Source organism: Microtus oregoni, unplaced genomic scaffold, assembly GCF_018167655.1.
Source record: "Microtus oregoni isolate MIOR12 unplaced genomic scaffold, Mior012 000001F_ref0000356, whole genome shotgun sequence".
Taxonomy (NCBI): Eukaryota; Metazoa; Chordata; class Mammalia; order Rodentia; family Cricetidae; genus Microtus; species Microtus oregoni.
This window is the reverse complement of record NW_024543060.1, coordinates 543706-563601: the sequence shown is the minus strand read 5'-3', so window position 1 is coordinate 563601 and position 19896 is coordinate 543706. Positions and strand designations below refer to the sequence as shown.

Here is a 19896-nt window from a genome sequence, read left to right as displayed (position 1 = left end):
GAACTGTCCTAATAGTGGTAAAGTATTGGTTACTATTCACTATATACTATAAGCTTCCACAATGAGAAAACCAATTCCTGTTTCCTTTTCCTTTTTTGCCAAGACTGTATTAGCTATCCTAGAGTACATTTTAAAATAAGCTTTCCAGTGTCTATAAAAATTCTTGCTAGATAATGTATTAAACCAACAGATCAATATGGGATAGAATCTTCACTGTGTTGAGGTTTCCAGTCTGAATATAGTATACTTAACTCTGTTTACATAAATCTTCCTTCCTTTCAATAGCATGTCATAGTTTTCAGTATATAGAACTTCTACATGTTTTTATTATGTATTTGTGTGTGTCTGTCTGTATGTGTACCAATACAGGTGTGGAGATCAGAGGACAATACACAGGAGTTGCTTTTCTCCGTCCACCATCTGCATCCTGAAAATCAAACTTAGGTCATCAGACTTGCCAATAAATGCCTTAACCACTGAGCCATCTTGCCACCTCCTATATTTTCATTTCGTTGGGGTAACTATAAATGGTACTGTTTTTAATCCTCTTTCTGCATGTTGTTAGTATTTATACTGATTTTTACTTTTATGAACTAAACGTTATGCTTATCAAATTCATTTACAGTCTAGATCTTGTAATATCTATTTTTTTTTAGATAGGTGTTGGGATAATCTTTTATTAGACTGTGTGAAGTTGTGTTTCTGTTTAAACTCACTGGCCTAAGGTACCTTCTGATTGGTTTAATAAAGAGCTGAATGGCCAATAGTTAGGCAGGAAAGGATTGGTGGGACTTTCGGGGAGAGACAGAAATTCTGGAGCAGGATCTGAGAGGTGGAGATTCACAAGGGAGATGTGGAGGAAGTAAGATGCACAGTACTGAAGAAAAGGAACTAGCCATGTGGCAGAATATAGATTAATATAAATGGGTTAAGTTTCAAGAGATAGTTGGGACAAGTCTAAGCTAAGACCAAGCTTTCATACTTAATAAAAAAGTCTCTGTGTCGTTATTCATGAGCTGGCAGTCCAAAGACCAGTTACAGATAGGGTCTCATATATTCACAGGCTGACCCTTAAACTTGCTATGTAGCTGAAGATGGCTGTGACAGCCTTACCCTAAAGAGCTAGGATCACTGGTAGGCATCAAAACTGGTTTATGTGGAGCTGGGGTAGAACATGGGGCTTCTTACAGGCTAAAAAGCACTCTACTACCAATGCATTGACTTTCTCAGCCACAGAAGCCTTAAAAGTGAGTATTTTAGGATTTTCCCATACAGACTGTCTTGACATGGACAAAGCTATCTTTTCCTTGCTTTTCTTCTTACCTTCCTTCTCTTCTGGCATCGATTAGAACTTCTAACAGTATAATAATTAACAGCAGTGAGAATGGATCCTTGCCTACAAATCTTAGGGAAAGATTTCAGTTTCTCACCACTAAGTACGAAGTTTGTGGTTGCTCTTCATCAAATGTGATAATTCCTCTCATTCTGCAGGTGTTTAGTCATTTAACCAGAAATGGGCATTAGATTTTGCAAAATGCTTTGCCCAACTAACCAATATAATCTTACAATTTTTCCTGTATACCTTGCAAATATAGAGAAAGTTCAAGGCAAGGCTGTTGTAGTGGTTTAAATAAAAATGTCCCCCATAGGCTCATATATTTGAATGTTTAAGGAGTGGAACCATTTGAAAGGATTAAGAGGCGCAGCCTTGTTATAGTAGATGTGGCCTTGATAGAGAAAGTGTGTCAGTGGGGGGATGGGCTTTGAGGTTTCAGAAGCCCAAGTCAAACCCAGTGGCTCTCTCTTCTTCCTGCTTCCTGCATACCAGGATGTAGAATACTCTTCAGCACCACGTCTGCCTATGTGCCTATGCTTCTTGCCACGCTGACAGTGAACTAAACATCTGAAACTGTAAGCAAGCCCCATGGTCATGGTGTCTCTTTACAACAATAGAACACTAAGACAGTCGTTTTATTCTTTTGAGGTTTTCTGAGATAGGTGTTTCACAAACTCGGGCTAACCTTGAACTTAGGGCAATTCTGTCTCAACCTTACAAGCACTGGGATTATGGGTATAGGCTACCACATTCAGTTCAATTTGTAATACTCTGTGTGTAGAGGGTATATGTACATGCCATTGTGCTCAGGTGAAGATCAAAGGACAGGCTGAGAGAGAGCTCGTTCTTTCCTTCCACATTTAGATAGGTTCTGGGGATCAAACTCAAGTTATCAAACTTGGTGCAAGTGCCCTTACCTGGTGAGCCACCTCACTGATCTACACTATAGAGTATTTTTTAAAAGAAACATTTTAAGAAGAGAAACAACTAACTGATACAAACAATGAATCTGATCAGGCAAATGAGGCATTTAGTGATTTCTTACACTAAGACTTTAATTTGTCTCACATTAGCTTACCTAACTGATCAACCATCAAAAACAGATCATAAGTTTAATATAATGTATCAAAGTGAGAAATACCAGTAACAAGTTTTAAGTTGGTTCTCAACTTATAAAATATTATTCCTTGAACATTTACACTCAGACATATTACAGCATCATGGTTAAAAGTTTTGTCATTTGTCAGCTAATGACTTGAGCTAAAATATTTAATTCCTATGTAACTGTCCACACGAGAGAAACCAGAAGTATAGATGTCTGAGAATCACTTGTACAACATCTGCATACAGACTTAACAGAGAAGAGAGTAAGGAGATAAAATGAAAAAAAGGGTTCACATAACAGAAACCAGAAGTCAGGTAAACAGTACATATAGACACATTTTTTTTCTTTAAGACTGAAAAGCTTCATAATGTTAATCTAACAGAGAAAGGAGTTTTAGGAATGAGTTAATCCAGAAAAAGGATCTAATTTAAGATACCAAGATTTGAAGTAAGTTCCAAATATATTCTTAGAAAACACAAGTATATAGAGCAATAAATATACTTTCTTGGTTGGCAATTTAAATTCCTATAAAATAGGTTCACATCAAAATAGAATCTGGTGAAGATAACTGTCTTAGTCAAATTCTATCTATTGCTGTGGAGAGACAACATGACCACAGCAACTCTTGTAAAGGAAAACATTTAATTGGGGCTGACGTAAAGTTTAGAAGTTTAATTTGTTATCATCATGGCAGGAAGCACGGAGGCGTGCAGGCAGACATGGTGCTGGAGAGGTAGCTGACTTCTACATCTGGATCAGCAGGCAGCAGGAAGAGAGCCACTGGGCCTGGCTTGGGCACTTGAAACCCCAAAGCCCACTCCCAGTGACACATTTCCTCCAACAAGGCTACACTTCCTAGTATCACTCCCATAAGCATTAAAATATGAGCCTATGGGATCCATTCTTATTCAGACCAAGGTAACTCTCTAAACTCTTCCAAATAAAATGAAAGAAAATAATCTTGACACTACCTGCATTCAGTTAGCAACAAATAAGTTTTCTCCTATTGTAGGACGTGGAAATAGGGAGGGCACCTACCATACACAGACCAGAGAGGATTAAGAGAGCATCTTCCTTAAATGTTGTGAAATTTTAACAGTGACAAAGTGTTTCTCAAAATACCCAGAAGCCTTAGCAAAATAGATGCTGACTGTATAGAATTATGAACTATTTAGTTATATGAATTTTTATTTATTAGTACTACTGTGTGTTTATATACGGTATGTGTGTGAGAACGTGTACTATGAAGGATGTGTGAAAATTAAGACAACTTGTGGAGTGGGTTCTCTCCTTCTACCGTACAAAAAGTGCCTCTACATGCTGAGCCACCTTGGCAGCCCTGGTGTGGCTGTACTGAGTGGTTTTAGGGATTACTGGTGGGCCAAAGTATTTTCATAATTCAAGTTATACACAATTTTCACATAGAAAAAAATTACCCCTTGCTCTGTGTACCAGTTTTTTGAGACAGGGTCTCATGTAGCCAAGCCTGACCTTAAATTTGCTATGTAGTAGATGACCCTTGTCCTCAATCTTCCATCCTTTACTTCCCCAGTGTTGTGATCACAGGAATGAGGCGTCACATCCCCAATCAGAACAATACCTTAACTCATTTCTTGAGATGCACACTCCCCTTACCTTCCGGAGTTCAACTGTCACTTCATTTCTGTGTCTTCGCATTGTCTACAAATAAAAATAAAGATCACATTAGTATCAAAGTATTAGTACTGCTAATATGCAAATTGTTTCTTTTTAAGAATCAACTTAATCTTCTTAAAAGTTTTTGAGGTTTATTTTATATGTACGTTTACCTGAATATATGTCTCTGTATCACATGTATACAGTGCCTACAGAGGCCAGAAGAGGGCACTGAATCTCCTAGGACTACAGAAGAATGCAAGCCACCAGGTGATGTCAGGAATTGAACCTGTATCTTCTGCAAGAGCAGCCAAAGCCCCTAACTATAAGTCATCTCTTCAGCTCCCAAATTTAATCTTAAAAATTAAAAACTATTATTTATTTAATCTGTTTGTTTTTAAGACAGGATCTCACTACATAACCCAGGCTGGCCTTAAATTCAAACTCCTCCTATTCCAGCTCCCTTCCAAGTTTAAGATCATAAGCCTGTGCCATTGCATCTACCTGATCAATTCTTTTTTAAATAATAAACTGCAATTAGCTAAAAAAGATGACAACTGAGCCAGGCAATGGTGGCGCATGCCTTTAATCCCAGCAGGTGGATCCCTGTGAGTTCAAGACCAGCCTGATCTACAAAGTGAGTTCCAGGACAGCCAGGGCTAAACAGGGAGACCCTGTCTTAGAGTGGGTGGGGGCTGACATTGTTTTATCAAACATCTGTTGATTGATTTGTATAAACTGAGGAGTAGATTGGCTATTAATGAACTACTATTCTATCTAAACTGCATGTGTATGTTTTGTTGCTATTGTTGGTAGTGGTGGTGATGGTTGTGGGGGGGAAGGTGAGCGTGTGAGCTGTGTCCTCGCTTCTGTATATTTTGCGTAGGAAATCTAAACTGCCTTACTCTCTCCTATCTTGTCTCTTGACAAATACCACAGAAACGATCACCTGTAGTAAACTCGTGGGTTCTAAGCAAGGGGGTGCCGTTAAATTCCCTAGGAAGAAAATGGACATAGAATCAAGAATGCCCACACCCTCATCCACAAGCTACCTCATTCTTCCAGTAAGTTATAGTTTTGCTTAAGGCAGTCAGACGAGGCTTATAACCAATGAAGTGATCTCTAGTGATTCATATTTCAAAGTATCGTGCAATTTGCACTTGATTACAGCCTGGTCCTGTATGAGCAGCTGCCACATGCTTCTGCTACCATACCTTCCCTAACACGATGGACGCTACCCCCTCCATCTATGAATCAAAATAAATTCTGCCACCTTAAGTTACTTCCTTCAGGTACGTGCTCACGGCTGCTGTAACGACCCATGCAGTGCAGACAGGCTGTTGGAACTGGCTTGCAGGAGGAATGTAAAAGAGTTTACAAACAGGTACTAGGGAGCAAGAGCGCATTCTGTTAGGAGCCAGGGAAGTCAGAAATTATGATGCCAGCAGAAATAGAGGTAGTAAACATTGTGTTCATGAAGTTCCATAGGAAAACAAAGATTCTATAGGAACTAGACCAAAAGCTAACCATGTTACATTCTGGGGGTAAAAAAATCTGGCTACATTCTATCTGAGAATTTTAATGAGGTGGAATTCAAAAGTAATGAACTAATTTGTTTGGAGAAGGAAACTTCAAGATATCCTATCATTCAGGTTACTGCATGGGTGGTGCTCATTGCCTTTAGCCTGCTTTATAGCAAGAACTCTAAGCAGAAAACAGAGAATATGTAAAATGTGCAATTTGATAAGGAAAAGGGTGTTAGAAGCAGCAGACAGACATGACAAAGCTGCTGCAAATGTTAAGGAAGTAAGGGCAGTAAAGAAGAAACTGCACACTGTAATGACACACTAAAAATAGTTTTTGTCAGGCTTAAGAGTTGGCTCATGGGTTAAGAGTGTTTGCTGATCCTTAAGAAGATGACAATTTGGTTCCTAGCTTGCATATTGGGCAGCTCATGGCCACCTGCAACTCTAGCTCTAGGAACGCAAACGCTCTTCTTGTTTCTGAAAACAACTACACATCCATGGTGTTTTAATGGCAACATCCCATCTATAAAAGACTCAGCATTGTAAAACTAAACATTTGTTTGAAAAACTCATTTGACAGCAGAATGTCTGAAAAACGAGAATACCTCTGTAAGAGCCCTCTGCTCAAAAAATGGCTGCCTGGAGAAGTCTACTGCCTGGGTTAAGCTATGAAGACATGTGGCCACTACAGCCACAGCAGAACTCGGAGTCCAATTTTGCAGGAATGAAAAATACAAGGGTTCAAGGGTCATGAAGACTTACACCAATGTTTCAGAAGAGGTCAAGCAATGTGTGGCAAGAGCAGATTCACTGCAAGGAGAATCTGTGTGGCCACTGTATAAAACTAAGGTAAAGCCTAAATTTCAGTGATGACCCCAATGTGCTGAAAATGTCAGCAATACAGGATGTCTACAGAGAGAAGCTGGTCCAAAAAAGAGGCCATGTGTGCTGCAAGGAATAGAGGTGTAGAGTGAGGTCACCTCAAGACCAGTGGGACCCACATAAGGGTTCTGATGCCAGACATGGGATACTGGGCTTGGTCTTTCCATGTTAGGTCTCCATTCCTCCCTTTGGAATAGGAGTGATTATTCTCTGTCACTGTAGACTGAAACCTGATTTCTTTTTAATTTATAGGGACTCACATTTAAGAGATTGCCTTGAGTCTCAGAAAAGGCTGGATTTTTAGACAAAGCTGAAACTGTAGACGTTGAGCTGTATGTATTTGACCATAAATTTATGGAGAGCCAGTAGCAGAATGCCATGGTTTGAGTATGAAATGTCCCCTACAAGCTCATGTGACTGCTAAATTCACTTTCTCACTAGTTAACTTCCCAAACAAGTAAGAAATTGGCAAGATGAACTTTGAAAATCTTCCAATTATATACCTCAAATGACTCCTTCAGATTTAAAGACAAATGCGTTACTTACTTACTTACTTATTTATTTATTTTTAAGCAAGAACTGCTAGACTGGGGGTTGGGGACCAGACAAAACAAGGAAGAAGTAACAAAGAAAAGAAACTGATGGTTCAGTGGTTAAGAACACTGATTGTTCTTGCAAAACAAACAAACAAACAAACAAAAACCCATATTTGATTCCTGGCACCCACACAGGGGCTCACAAATATCTGTAACTCCAGGCCCAGGGGGATCCAATGTCCTCTTCTGGCATCTGCTAGCGCTGTGCACATGTGAACACAGATATGCAGGCAAAACACTTATACATAAAATGAAAAACAATTTTAAAAAGAATAAAAGTTGATAAAACTGAAAAAAGGCAAAACAATGAAATTCAGTTCTCGATCTATCTGAAAGCAAAATCAGCATAAGTGACAAAACACAGAAAAAAAATAAACACAGAAAGAAAAACAAAGGAGGTCACAAACTTCTTATACTGGAAATCAAAATGGCAGTAACACGGTCTATAACATAACAAGAAAAAGAATAACTGGAAATATATAAATCTGTTAATTTAGATTACCTGGTTGAGCTGAAAACCAAATTACTATGCCTTAAACAACAGAAGAAGTTAACAATACTATAACTAATGATGAAATTAAATTTCATCATTAAATTAAATTTGTAATTTAAGTGTTTTCCTGTCAGATTTAAATGGAGAAATTTTCTAATGTCTGGGGGAAAAATCATAACATCACCTCTTTTCAAAAATAAGACAAGGTAAGTAACAAGAATACTACAAGCCAATATTCCCTATGGCACAGATGTGGAAACTCTTAAGCAAAAAAATTACAAAATAATATTCAATATATAGTAATTCTTCCCTATCAGGAGCTTTTCTTTCCAAGCTTCTACCCACTGTCAACTGCAGTGTAAAAGTATTAAATGGGGGCTGGGGTGATTGGTCAGTGAGTGAGAGTGTTTGTTGTGCCAGCATGAGGACTTGAAATTAAAATCCAGATGTTACTCCTGACACACACACAAGCGCGCGCACACACACACACACACACACACACACACACGCACACACACCCTGGCATGTCCATGCATGCCTGTAGTCCAAGCATTAGAAGGTGGAGAGAGTCTGGCCCCAGCAACTCAATAGCCAGCATAGCTGAAATGACCATGTTACAGGTACGGTAAGAGACTGTTTCAAGTGAATAAAGCAAAACATGCCAAGTCCTTCTATAGCTCCCACTCATAAGCCAATAAGTACACACAATATATACAAATTCATATAAAGCACACAAATTCAATGAAAAAACACACAAAAAAACTATTCTGTACCATTCTGAGCAGCATGATAAATGCCACCTTCTCATCCGACAAAGAATCCCTTTGTTCTGTTTAGTAATTACTTAACACCATGTTAGCTCTCTCAGTAGCTGTGTAGCATTGGACTGTGTTCAGGTAACCCTCATGTGGCATTCCAATGCTATATTAAAATGCCCAGTTGTCTTCATTCACCCTACCTCACCTCATCTAATCTCATCTTGTAGGCAGTGAGCCACCTCAAATCATCATCACAGGAGTACAATATGATAAAGTATGTTGAGAGAGAGAGATAAGCCATGTAAACGTTATTATAATTTATTGTTATAGCTGTTTAACTTCTGCAAATCTCTTACTGTTCAGTTAAACAGATTATCAATATTTATATATAGGGGAAAGTTAGTTATATACACAGTATAATAGTATAAATACCACAGTTTCAGATACCAGTAAAGATCTTAGAACATAGTTCCCGAGGGTTGGGTGGGGGCACGTGGGCAAACAATGACATACTGTACAAAACTATACACCATAACCTAGTGAACTTTACTCCAGAATCCAAGACTGTTTCTGTACTAGAAAACTAATCATTGTGAACAAAAAAGGATAAAATATTCGACAAAATTCTATAGCCAGCTGGGCATGGAGGCATACACCTTCAATCCCAGTATACAGGAGTCAAGGGGCAGGCTGCTCCCTGGGAATTCCTGGCCAGCCATGGATACATACCAAAACCCTGCCTTAAAAACAAAACAACAAAAACTAAACCCATGCATAATGAGAATCTTTCAGAAAAATAACAAAAGTGGTTCTTCAAATCAAACAAAAGAACTACAAAAAACAAAACCAAAAAAGACGTAAAAACTGTTAATAACATATCTGAGAACACAAGTCTGAGTATCTTCCTCAAAAGACTGAGAAGACAAAGATTTCACTTCCACAGTTCTTAATACTATAATGCCAGGAGCTCTTGGCAGTGAGGGAAGGTAAGAAAAGGAAGCAAAGATACACAGACCAGAATGCAACAACAACAAAACAAAAACAAACGAAATGGTCCCCATCTAGAGTCAGCACGACTGTCCATAGAAAACCCCAAAGAACCTACCAATAATTTCTGTATCTAACTAGTACGTTCAATGAAGTCACAAAACAAAAAATAAAAACACAAACTATACTTCTACATTAGCAATAAAAACAGACAACAGCATTTACAATAAAATTTTACCCTTTGAAAAATTTACATATTTAGGATTACACAAGCTACAATTTACTGGAGATTCAGAGAGAGGCACATTTTAAATTGCAGTAAACAGCAAAACAAACAACAACAACAAAAAAAAACTAAAACCAATTCCTGCGCCCTACGATAGATGTTCATATGCTAAGCCTGACAAAGCTGAGCCACAGACACTGGGCGTGTACCTTTCTCAAAAACATATTAACAAATGTGATGTTAGTTAAAAAAACCAAAGAGGTGCTGAGGAGACTCCTGAGTGGATACAAGTGCATGCTGTGTCAGCAGGCCGACATGAGTTCAGATTCTCAGCACCCACATAAAAAGCCAGGAGTGGGTCCCTGCATCTGTAACCTCAGCACTTCAAAATGGCCCCAGCAGGCTGTTTCTTACACAAGCAGATGTGTGAGTTTACTACAGAAAAGCAGTCTCCAAAAATTAATCATGTCCCTAGACATTAGAAAATAAACCACAATAAACAGAACCATAATCAGAATAAGAATGAATGGCAAGAACTGGAAGAGAATGTAAGCTCCTCCTTTTCAGATCTGAAATACCAGATTTAAGTGATAAAACGTAAACTGATTACTATAGCAAAAATTTAAAGTAAAGACAAACAATTTAAAATATCAGGATGTGCCGGGCAGTGGTGGCACATATCTTTAATCCCAAAACTCAGGAGGCAGAGGCAGGCTGATCTCTGTGAATTCTAGTCTAGCATGGTCTACAGAGCAAGTTCCAGGACAGGATCCAAAGGTACAGAAAAATCCTGCCTCAAAATAAATAAATAAATAAATAAATAAATAAACTTAATATCAGGGTGTAAGAAACGATCAGAAATAATTCTGAAAAAGAGAAGAACCAAAAAATGCTGAAATGCAATAATAAAACACAAAAGTATAAACTATTAGTTTCTATAGATTTAGTGTGATTTATTTACCTATTTTGTTAACTTTAAAGTAAGTCAGAAGAGGGGCATGAGATGGCTTGACAGGTAAAAGTATTTGCTTAACTAAATTCAATCCCTAGGACCCATAGAAGCATGATGTCACTGTGCTCACAGATAAGCATTGGGGAAACCAGGAATGTTAAACACGCAGAGATGCCTCTTCAGAAGAAGAGATATATAATCTGTTCACCCAGAAGGCTGGGAATGAGTGAACTCTGCATTGCCTGTTTGACCAAGGCCACATCTGGCTCCCCCAGACTTCCCTAAACAGGACCTGAGATGGTGCATAGCCTGATGACCTCTGTACCATCTATCTACATGACCAAGGCTGCACCAGATCCTGCCCTAGGCCCTTAAGGTGACACATATAGTCCATCTACAGAACCCATCTTTATGGAAGAGCTGACATGTACTTTGTTTGAGATGAATTTCAATGAAATTATGCCTCCAGTTTTCTTGTGTAAAGAGGATTGTGTTACACAAGAAAATTTTTTTCAAATTGTACTGTACTTAAAAATGCCTAAAATAAACTGCCCGGTGTCAGACTCCACAAGTTTGAGCCAATACCAGCTACTGAGTAATGATGAACCAGACTTCATTCTTGCCTAATGCAGATCAACACTGCTGGCTGTGGGGTCTGCTGAAACCCCTCACAAAGACCCACATGGTAAGAGACAACCACACTCTCGACTGTCCCCCTGATACACACACACACACACACACACACACACAGAGAGAGAGAGAGAGAGAGAGAGAGAGAGAGAGAGAGAGAGAGAGAATAAATAAAAGTAAAAAAAAATAAGTTAGAAGAAACAGAAGTTTAATGTAGTGATACATGTCTATAATCCAAGCACTTTGGTAGCTGCATTGGGAGGATCCTAAATTCATGTGCAAAGTGGATTATTGAGATTCTGTGAAAAGGGAAGAGGAGAGGAAAAAAGAGAAAGGAGATGAGAGAGAATGAATAAACAGAAAGAGAAAAGAAGAAAAAGAAGGGAGCAATAACTAGTAAAGACAATGATAAAAATAGAAAAGAAAGAAATTAGCAAGTTTAGTAAATTACAATATCCTCTTTACTCAAGATCCAAAGAGATAAAGGCATTGACAAAGCAACATTTAAAGAGATAACAGCTAAGAATTTATAACAGGAAAGGGAAGAGGAGGAAAGGGAAAGCCACATTCAAGAAGTCAGGCCTGCTGGATCTCTGTGAGTTCAAAACCAGAAAGGTCTACAGGGTGAGTTATAGAACAGTCAGAGATCCACAGAGAAATCCTGTCTCGAAAAACCAAAAAGACAAACTCCCAGTACAAAAACAAAAAGCAAATGCACGTGGACAGATCCATGCACCAAAGAGAAAGGACCCTAAAAGGAGCTTGGGTGAAACAAACTGTATCCAAAAAAGCAGTCATTTGCTTCTGAGCGGGCTTTATACATTTTATTTTATATTTTATTGATCTAGTTTATTAACAATTTTATCTTTTAAAAAGCAATAGCCCAGCCGGGCGGTGGTGGCACATGCCTTTAATCCCAGCACTCAGGAGGCAGAGGCAGGCGGATCTCTGTGAGTTCGAGACCAGCATGGTCTACAAGCTAGCTCCAGGACAGGCTCCAAAGCCAGAGAAACCCTGTCTCGAAAAATCAAAAAAAAAAAAAAACTCAAAAAAAAAGCAATAGCCCTTAATGGAAAGTGGTTAAAAAATAAAATGAGAGTATCAACTTAAAATAAAATGACAAACCCAGCCTAAGAATCTACACTGACAATAATAAATACAGATTGCAGCAGGAGTCACACACGTGTGAGCAAACCACAAATCAAACTGATACTATAGTCCACAAGTTGCATGAATAAAAATATACCTCAATAATTAATAATAGCCTCATTATACTTGTCCCTTGACCTATCAACTGTCTCCCAAGCATTGTACCTAGAAATGGAGTGTTTAAATTTTACTTGAGGAAAGGAAGGAGAAAGACAAAATTTCCAGACTCAACTTGGCTTTGTAGACTGTATAAGAACACAAAATTGCCTTCGTCTCCAGTAGTGACAGATAGAAAATTATTGCATCTTGTGTTGATGCCCTTTAAGGACTGCCAAGTAAGCATTCATGTTTCATGGTATTTACGGCAAAGCTACTTCTATAATGCAGTAAAAGCCATAGGGCAATGAGGCATCAACCTCCTGAAAGAACAAGATGTTACCCTCAAAATCAGAATTGTGAAGCAATGACAGAATTCTGATGTCATCACAACTAAGTAAATTCATAGGTCCAGGCAATAGTTATCAGTAATTTCTACCATCACAAACACAATCTGACATTATATACCTTACAACAGAATTATATTCCACTCCCTTAAATTGGGAGGTTTGTATAAATCTAATAGAAGAAACAATATGTCTTTAAAGCTAACACTTAGTAATAAAAAGACAAATTACACTATGAAAGCATGGCAGATATGCTAGGTAGTAATTTCTCCAAAGGGAGACAATGACCAGCAAACATATCAGAGAAATAAATACACATGAAAACCACCTGAGATGCTGCCTACAGGATGGTTAAAAGGAGGTCTAGTGTTGCAGCTCCGTGGTAGAGCACTTGCCTACTTGTGCAAAGCCCTGTGTTTGCTATCTAGTACAAAAATTAAAAAAACAGGTGTGTATAGAAGGACTATGGGAAACTAAAACAGATCAACAAATACAATGTACTCTATTCATTAACTATGTAGCAACAACAAGGAATAAAATACATATTAGTAACATCTAAGAACTTTGAGCCACATACAGTTCTTAACTGCTGAGCCAGCTCCCCAACCCTTACTTACTAAAGGAATTCTATGTTCCTTTCCTCCTCACTCCCTCTTTCCCTCCCCCTCTTTCCTCTCCCTTTCTCTCTGTTAAGAACAATTTCAGTCCCAGGGGATCTGACAGCTTCTTCTAAACCACTTGGGCACCAGGCAGTCTGTGCCTCATAAGGGACTCTGTGTCTCAAGAATTTAAACTCTTAGAGCAGCACTATGGAATAATTTCATTCAAGAATGCTAATCAAATTAGAAAAAGTACAAAGTGTGATTACTAGAAACACAGAGATGACTCAGTGGTAAAAGCACCTGTTGCTCTTACAGAGGACCTGAGTTCAAGTCTCAGCACCCACATTAGGTAGCTCATAATTGCTTATACCTCAGATGAGGGGTGGAATCTAACTCCCATTTCTGGCCTCCCTCTTAGTCCCTACCCCTCCCACCTCACATACACACAAATAAAAACTAAAGAATTAAGAGTATTCCTGTCATCTTGATTTGGTGACCACTTCATGATGTACACATATGACAAACAGGCAGTTTATCATTACTTTAATTATCCTTCAATAAAGCTACTTGAAAATAAAATTAGTGAATGAAACCTGATTCAAATTGGGAAAAAAAAACCCACATACCATGCAGGCTAATTTTATGTCAACTTGACACAAGCTAGAGTTATCTGAAAAGAATGAGCTTCAACTGAGAAAATGTCTCCCTCCATAAGACCCTGCTATAGAACATTTTCTTAATTAGTGATTGATGGGGGGTGGGTCCATTGTTGGTGGTGCCTCCTTCCATGTTGATCCTTGGTTCAATAAGAAAGCAGGCTGAGCAAGCCATGAGAAGCAAGCCAGTGAGCAGCATCCTCCACGGTCTCTAAATCAGTTCCTGCCTCCAGGTTTCTGACCTGCTTAAGATCCTGTCCTGACTTCCTTCAATGGCGGACTATGATGTGGAAGTGTAAACCAAATAAACCCTTCCTCCCCAACTTTGCCTTTGGTCATGGTGTTTTATCACAGCAATAGAAACCCTAACTAGGATATATACCTAGTACTTTCTTAGACATTAAAATCCTGACAGTGGACAGATGCCACAGTTCAGCAGCAAGAAGATGGTGACAGTGGGGTGACTGGTATTGAGGAGCGTAAGTGGTGTGAATTCTCACTGAAATAGGCCACAAAGGCCTTCTGCACCCCACAGTATATTTCTGGACCCTTTTACATAATCAATTCCTTATGACATCATTCTTCAGCTGAGTGTTCAAGTAATGAATGAATTTACGAACATGCCTCTATACCTGTAAAACCCAAAAGCTCTCAAGAAATCATCAGAGCTGTCTGCTATGATGCTTCATTTTAACCGATAAGACTTTTATAGATTCCTGATGATTGTCAAGTTAAGCCTTTTGGAAAAACTTTGAGAATGTACAAAAAGAAAGCACTGTCTTCTGGGGTCTGGGTAGAGTTTTTGAAGCAAGGTCTCCCTACACAGCTTGGGCTGGCCTCAAATGCGGTGACCCTTCCTCCCCCCTGTCTCGGACTCTCAAACATGGATTACAGGTCTTCAATATTGGTTCAGCAAAGAGTAATGCCTTTTGCTCCAATTTGTTTGAAGAGAGCTGGTCTCCTCTAAACAGTTAAGTACTCTTTGACTGTGGAGACATCCCTCCAGCCCCACAAAAGCTCTTTAATAAACATATTTTTAAAATGCTAATTGCTGTAAAGTTGGACATATCTATCTATACAGACCATTCAACTTGTACCTTATCCTTGTACTCATTTACACTATGAATACCAACATCAAATACATGTAGCTTACATACAAACTCCTGACGCAAGGTCCAGAATGTACACACCACAATGAACCTGTTTCAACCTTCAGACCTCTTTCACTGAGGGCCTAGTGTGGTGGCACAAGCCTTTAATCCTAGCATTCAGGAGGTATATGTGTGTATGTATGTATTTATATATGTTATATATAGGCAAGCATGTGTCTCCCACCCTCCAAATAAATGAATATTTTTTTAAAGATTTATTTATTTGTTATGTATTCAGTGTTCATGTATCCCTGCAGGTCAGAAGAGGGCACTAAATCTCATTACAGATGGTTGTGAGCACATGTGGTTGCTGGGAATTGAACTCAGGACCTTTAGAAGAGCAGGCAAAGCTCTTAACTGCTGAGCCATCTCTCCAGCCCAAGTAAATATTTTTAATTATTTTTTAACTATCTTTTCTCATTTTACATACCAATCCCAATTCCCACTCCCTCCCCTCATCCTCCTCCCTCCACCTTGCCCCCCACCCCACCCCCATCCACCCAGAGAAGATAAGGTTTTCCATGAGAAGCCACCAAAGTCTAGCACATTGATGAGCAAATATTCCTAACAATGTTTTCAATCATATCAAGCTTGGGATGCAGCTCAGTGCCTCGAATGCATGTACAGGGTTTCAGACTCAATCTGTAGCACTGGATGGGGGTGCAGCAGGTGTAGAGATCAGGGGTGGATCAGGGGTGCAGGAAGACTGTGGGGCCTCTCTGTAACCCCAGTGTTTGGAGTCAGGCATATGAGGAGAACTGTGAGCTGCAGGGCAGCAGGGCTGCCATGTGAATCAAGAGTAACAGCAGAAGAGATCAGATCTCAGTTCTCATGAAAGGCACATAGCAAGAGTGCTTTGTTTGTGGCAAAAACAAAAACAAATACTCCCCTTGCCTGGTGGCCACACAGCACTGGGAAGAGGGGCAGTCTACAGAGAAAGACCCTGAGAAAAGAGGGTCAGGGTACATAAATCAAGAAAGAGAGAAGGAAGGATCAAAGGAATGTAGGAAGGAAGGGAAAGAGAGAAAGTGGGGGAAGAAGGCAGAGGAAAGAGGGAAAGGAGCCAAGAAACAAAACTCAGCCAGGGAACCACTGCTACCTGTGGACCAGGAGTTCTGGGTGATCAATCTGAAGATCCTGGTAACAGCAGCCATTCTCTCCAACTCTCTCTCTACAGCCCAGGGATGGGGGGGACAGATGTGCTGTGGTATGTATTACAGACACGTTTGTAGCCCACGTTGTGAGACGGAACCTTTGTGTGTGTTATTAACAGTTGAACATCCACACATTAGAAATGGGTTTCTTGTTCTGAGTTAACCCCTCCCTGCGCTGGAGGAGTATGAGCTATAAACAAGCAAAAAACAAAAAGACTCAGCATCCTGGGAGTGCCTGGGTCAAGGCATCTACAGAATGAGGGGTGAGCACAAGGGATGGTGAGGGATATGGAAAGTCTCAGGCTGTCCTCCAGATCATGTTCCTTGAGTCCCAGTCTCCTGATTTCTGGGATTACAGACCTGGGACCCCATGTTTGGAAAGACATTTCTATTTTAATGTCTATGACTTCTTGAGATTTGTGGGGAGGGACCGCTGATAGGCCAAGCTGGAAGCTGACAAAAGACCAAGGAAGTGTGGATGCAAGGTACCAGGGGGAGGAAGGGAACTGCACCAAGTGATAATGAATCTGGGTTATCTTGCCTCTAACAAGCACCCGTGGAGCATGGAGCTGCCACTTCCCTGGGTGTGTAGACAGCAAAGACCCAACCGATGGAGACACACATAACTGACAGGCCGGCCCTGAGCATCCCTTCAGCCTGGCCCCTCTCCAGCTCACAGTTTTGATGAGTCTCTCCACTGGTCACTGGCCTCCTGGGATACAAAGCAGGAAAAATAAAGCTTTAGAGAAAAATCAGGCTGGGGTGGGATAAGTCAGTACAACTGTGAAGTTAATCGGGGCGTGCTGGTGTGTGCCTGAGCAGCCAGAAGGAGCAGCTGTGGTCTTCAAGGGGGAAGCCTTGTGTTCCTGACTGTGTCCTACACTTCCAGAGTAGCTCCTCTCAGGGACAACAGAGACAGCTCAACACTGCCACCCCCAGCTCAAGGTCTTCTCCCTCCCCCGCCCCCTTGGACCCACCACACAGTAAAGCTGGACTATACCACAGACAAGAATTTTAGGATGAGGCAAGGAAAGCTTTTAAGATTGAAGAGAGATTTCAGTATGTAGAAGGAATGGGAGGGGGAAGGAAGGGAGGAAGGGGGGGAGAGGAAAGGTAGAGAGATTATAGTACCCATCAAAGCTATAGGTGTGGGTTTCTTGAGAAAGATACTCACACGTTACAATAACTGTATATGTGACCCTCTGGCTAAGTTATGTTCTTCAAATGATATAATGCACAACATGTTTTAAAAATTAAGCAAGCCGGGGGCTGGAGAGATGGCTCAGAGGTTAAGAGCATTGCCTGCTCTTCCAGAGGTCATGAGTTCAATTCCCAGCAACCACATGGTGGCTCACAACCATCTGTAATGGGGTCTGGTGCCCTCTTCTGGCCATACACACAGACAGAATATTGTATACATAATAAATAGATAAATATTAAAAAAAATAAGCAAGCCTTAGGATGTAAACAGGCATGAGCACACTATGCCAGCAACATAGAGATGTTTAGGTCTTTCTTCAGGGTCAGACTTTGAATGAAAATGAGGACATGGCCAAGGCCAGGTATGGTTGAATGGAAGGTTTTATTGTGTACACGAGGGAGAGAACAGCTGATGGAATCTGGAAGAGTCCAGACTGACCAGGGCCAGCAGAATATACCAAGTCATGGGGGAGGGAGGAGTGGGAGAGAAGAGAGAGAGAAGAGTAGAGATAGCAAGCAGGCCCTGAGGATCAAGGAGTGGAGCCAAGACAGCCTGGGGCCAAAATGGCTGTTAGGTTGGAAAGAGAAGCTGGGGAAAGGAAATGAAGTTTGCTCAAGTGCTGGAGAAGTTTAGGGTAGGGCACAGGGTGATGGTGGTGATGGGGGCGGAGTTGAGGAGTGCTGACAGCAGCCAGGACTCTGTAAGGGGTACTTGAGATTCTGAGAGCACCTGGGGCCAGAGACTGCTTTGATATGTTAAATGGGCATCTCAGTCTTTCTTCCTGAGTTTCTTTGAGACCTAACTGGGTTCACAAACTGCATCGATTTCCTTGGTTACAATCTACCCCTTCCTTACTCCAGACTTCACAACCTACCCCTTCCTTACTCCAGGCTTCCCTTCTGAGCTATTGGCAAACACAGATTTTTCTTTTCCAATTTTATGGTGTTTGTTTGGTTGGTTTCTGTTTGTTTGGAATTGAGGAGGGTGCTCAGGGCCTTGTACTTGCTAAGCTCTACCCTTGAGCTGAACCTCAGCTCACACACCACATGTGAATTATGCTCTGTATGTTTATAGGTTTCAGAGTGATTGCAGAGGGAATGAGGGTTTCAAGGATGCCTAACTGGAGACAGAGGCAGCTACAGCCACCCAGCTGGAGAGTTCCTGAAAGGGCAGAGTGGGGCTGCAGGGTCACAGGGTAACAGAGTAGAGTTATAGATGCAGGGGGCAGGACTTCAGCTCTGCAGAGGAGGTGAGGTCTGGGTGAGTGGGCAGATGGACAGACAATGAGCAGTGGGGACAAGCTGAGCTAGAGCCCCAGAGACAGTGGGGGGTTCTCTACCCTTCTGTCCCTTGATGCACACAGCAAGTGGTCATTTGACAGGTCCAAGGGACCATCACCATCAGACCATAGCACACCCTCATGGTGGGATGTGCAACCTTGCTCGGTCAGGTGTATTCCGGAAATCCTTGGTTCTGGTATTTCTGGTACGCCATATGTGCCTGTGCTCCTAAATGACTTTGGTAAATTTACAGAGATTCTTTTTTAGCTCCTAGAATAAGTTACTTCTCAGCCTGTGCCTCACAAGTGGTACCTATGCGCATGGTACCACACAGAGTCTTCCTTCATCCACATTATTGCTCTACATGGAGCCAGGCACTGTGGCAAAATGGAGTCACTCAGGGCAAAGCTGAACATAAAAATCACGGTTACATGCAATATGCAGTCACTTCATGAAGGATGCAACCCGGTCTTTCTATAAGGTTTAAACATTCAGGAAAAAGCCACTTTACCCTTTTTTTCTGGTTAATGAATGGCAGTGTGAAAAATACTGATCTCACTCAAAAGGGATACAAGATGATTTTTTCTGAAGCCAAAAATGAGTGACCATAGCCTAGGAACACAGATTGAGGACACCACAAAGTCCATGTTCCAGTGTGGTAGCAGTTTGAAGTTTTTATAAGAACAGTTGCAAGTCAAGGCACTTTTCTTTTTTATTTATTTATTAAAGATTTCTGCCTCCTCCCTGCCACCGCCTCCCATTTCCCTCCCCCTCCCCAGGTCAAGTCCCCCTCCCTCATCAGCCCGAAGAGCAATCAGGGTTCCCTGCCCTGTGGGAACTCCAAGGACCACCCACCTCCTTCCAGGTCTAGTAAGGTGATCATCCAAACTGCCTAGGCTCCCACAAAGCCAGTACGTGCAGCAGGATCAGAAACCCCATTGCCATTGTTCTTGAGTTCTCAGTAGTCCTCATTGTCCTTTCAAATATATTGGTGGGCCCATCAGGAAGTTGGGTCTCAGCACAGCCATGGGCTTTAGGTGTTGACAGTGTTTCTATCCTTTGGACTTGTGGAAAGAAGCAGTCTCTCCCGGTTAGTTTTCTGTTCAACTTGACACAAGCTAGAGTCAACTGGGA

The 19896-nt window shown here is 40.8% G+C and overlaps 1 protein-coding gene across 1 annotated transcript in view; it reads right to left on the bottom strand.

The window, feature by feature from the left end:
• The window catches only part of LOC121459480 (importin subunit alpha-4-like), a 72463-nt gene that overhangs the window by 35463 nt on the left and 17104 nt on the right, over positions 1 to 19896 (bottom strand). The window contains exon 2 of the mRNA XM_041669302.1: positions 4077 to 4121. Within this exon, the coding sequence (XP_041525236.1) occupies positions 4077 to 4118 (42 nt within the window). The 5' untranslated portion in view covers positions 4119 to 4121. The remainder of the gene's footprint in view (positions 1 to 4076; positions 4122 to 19896) is intronic.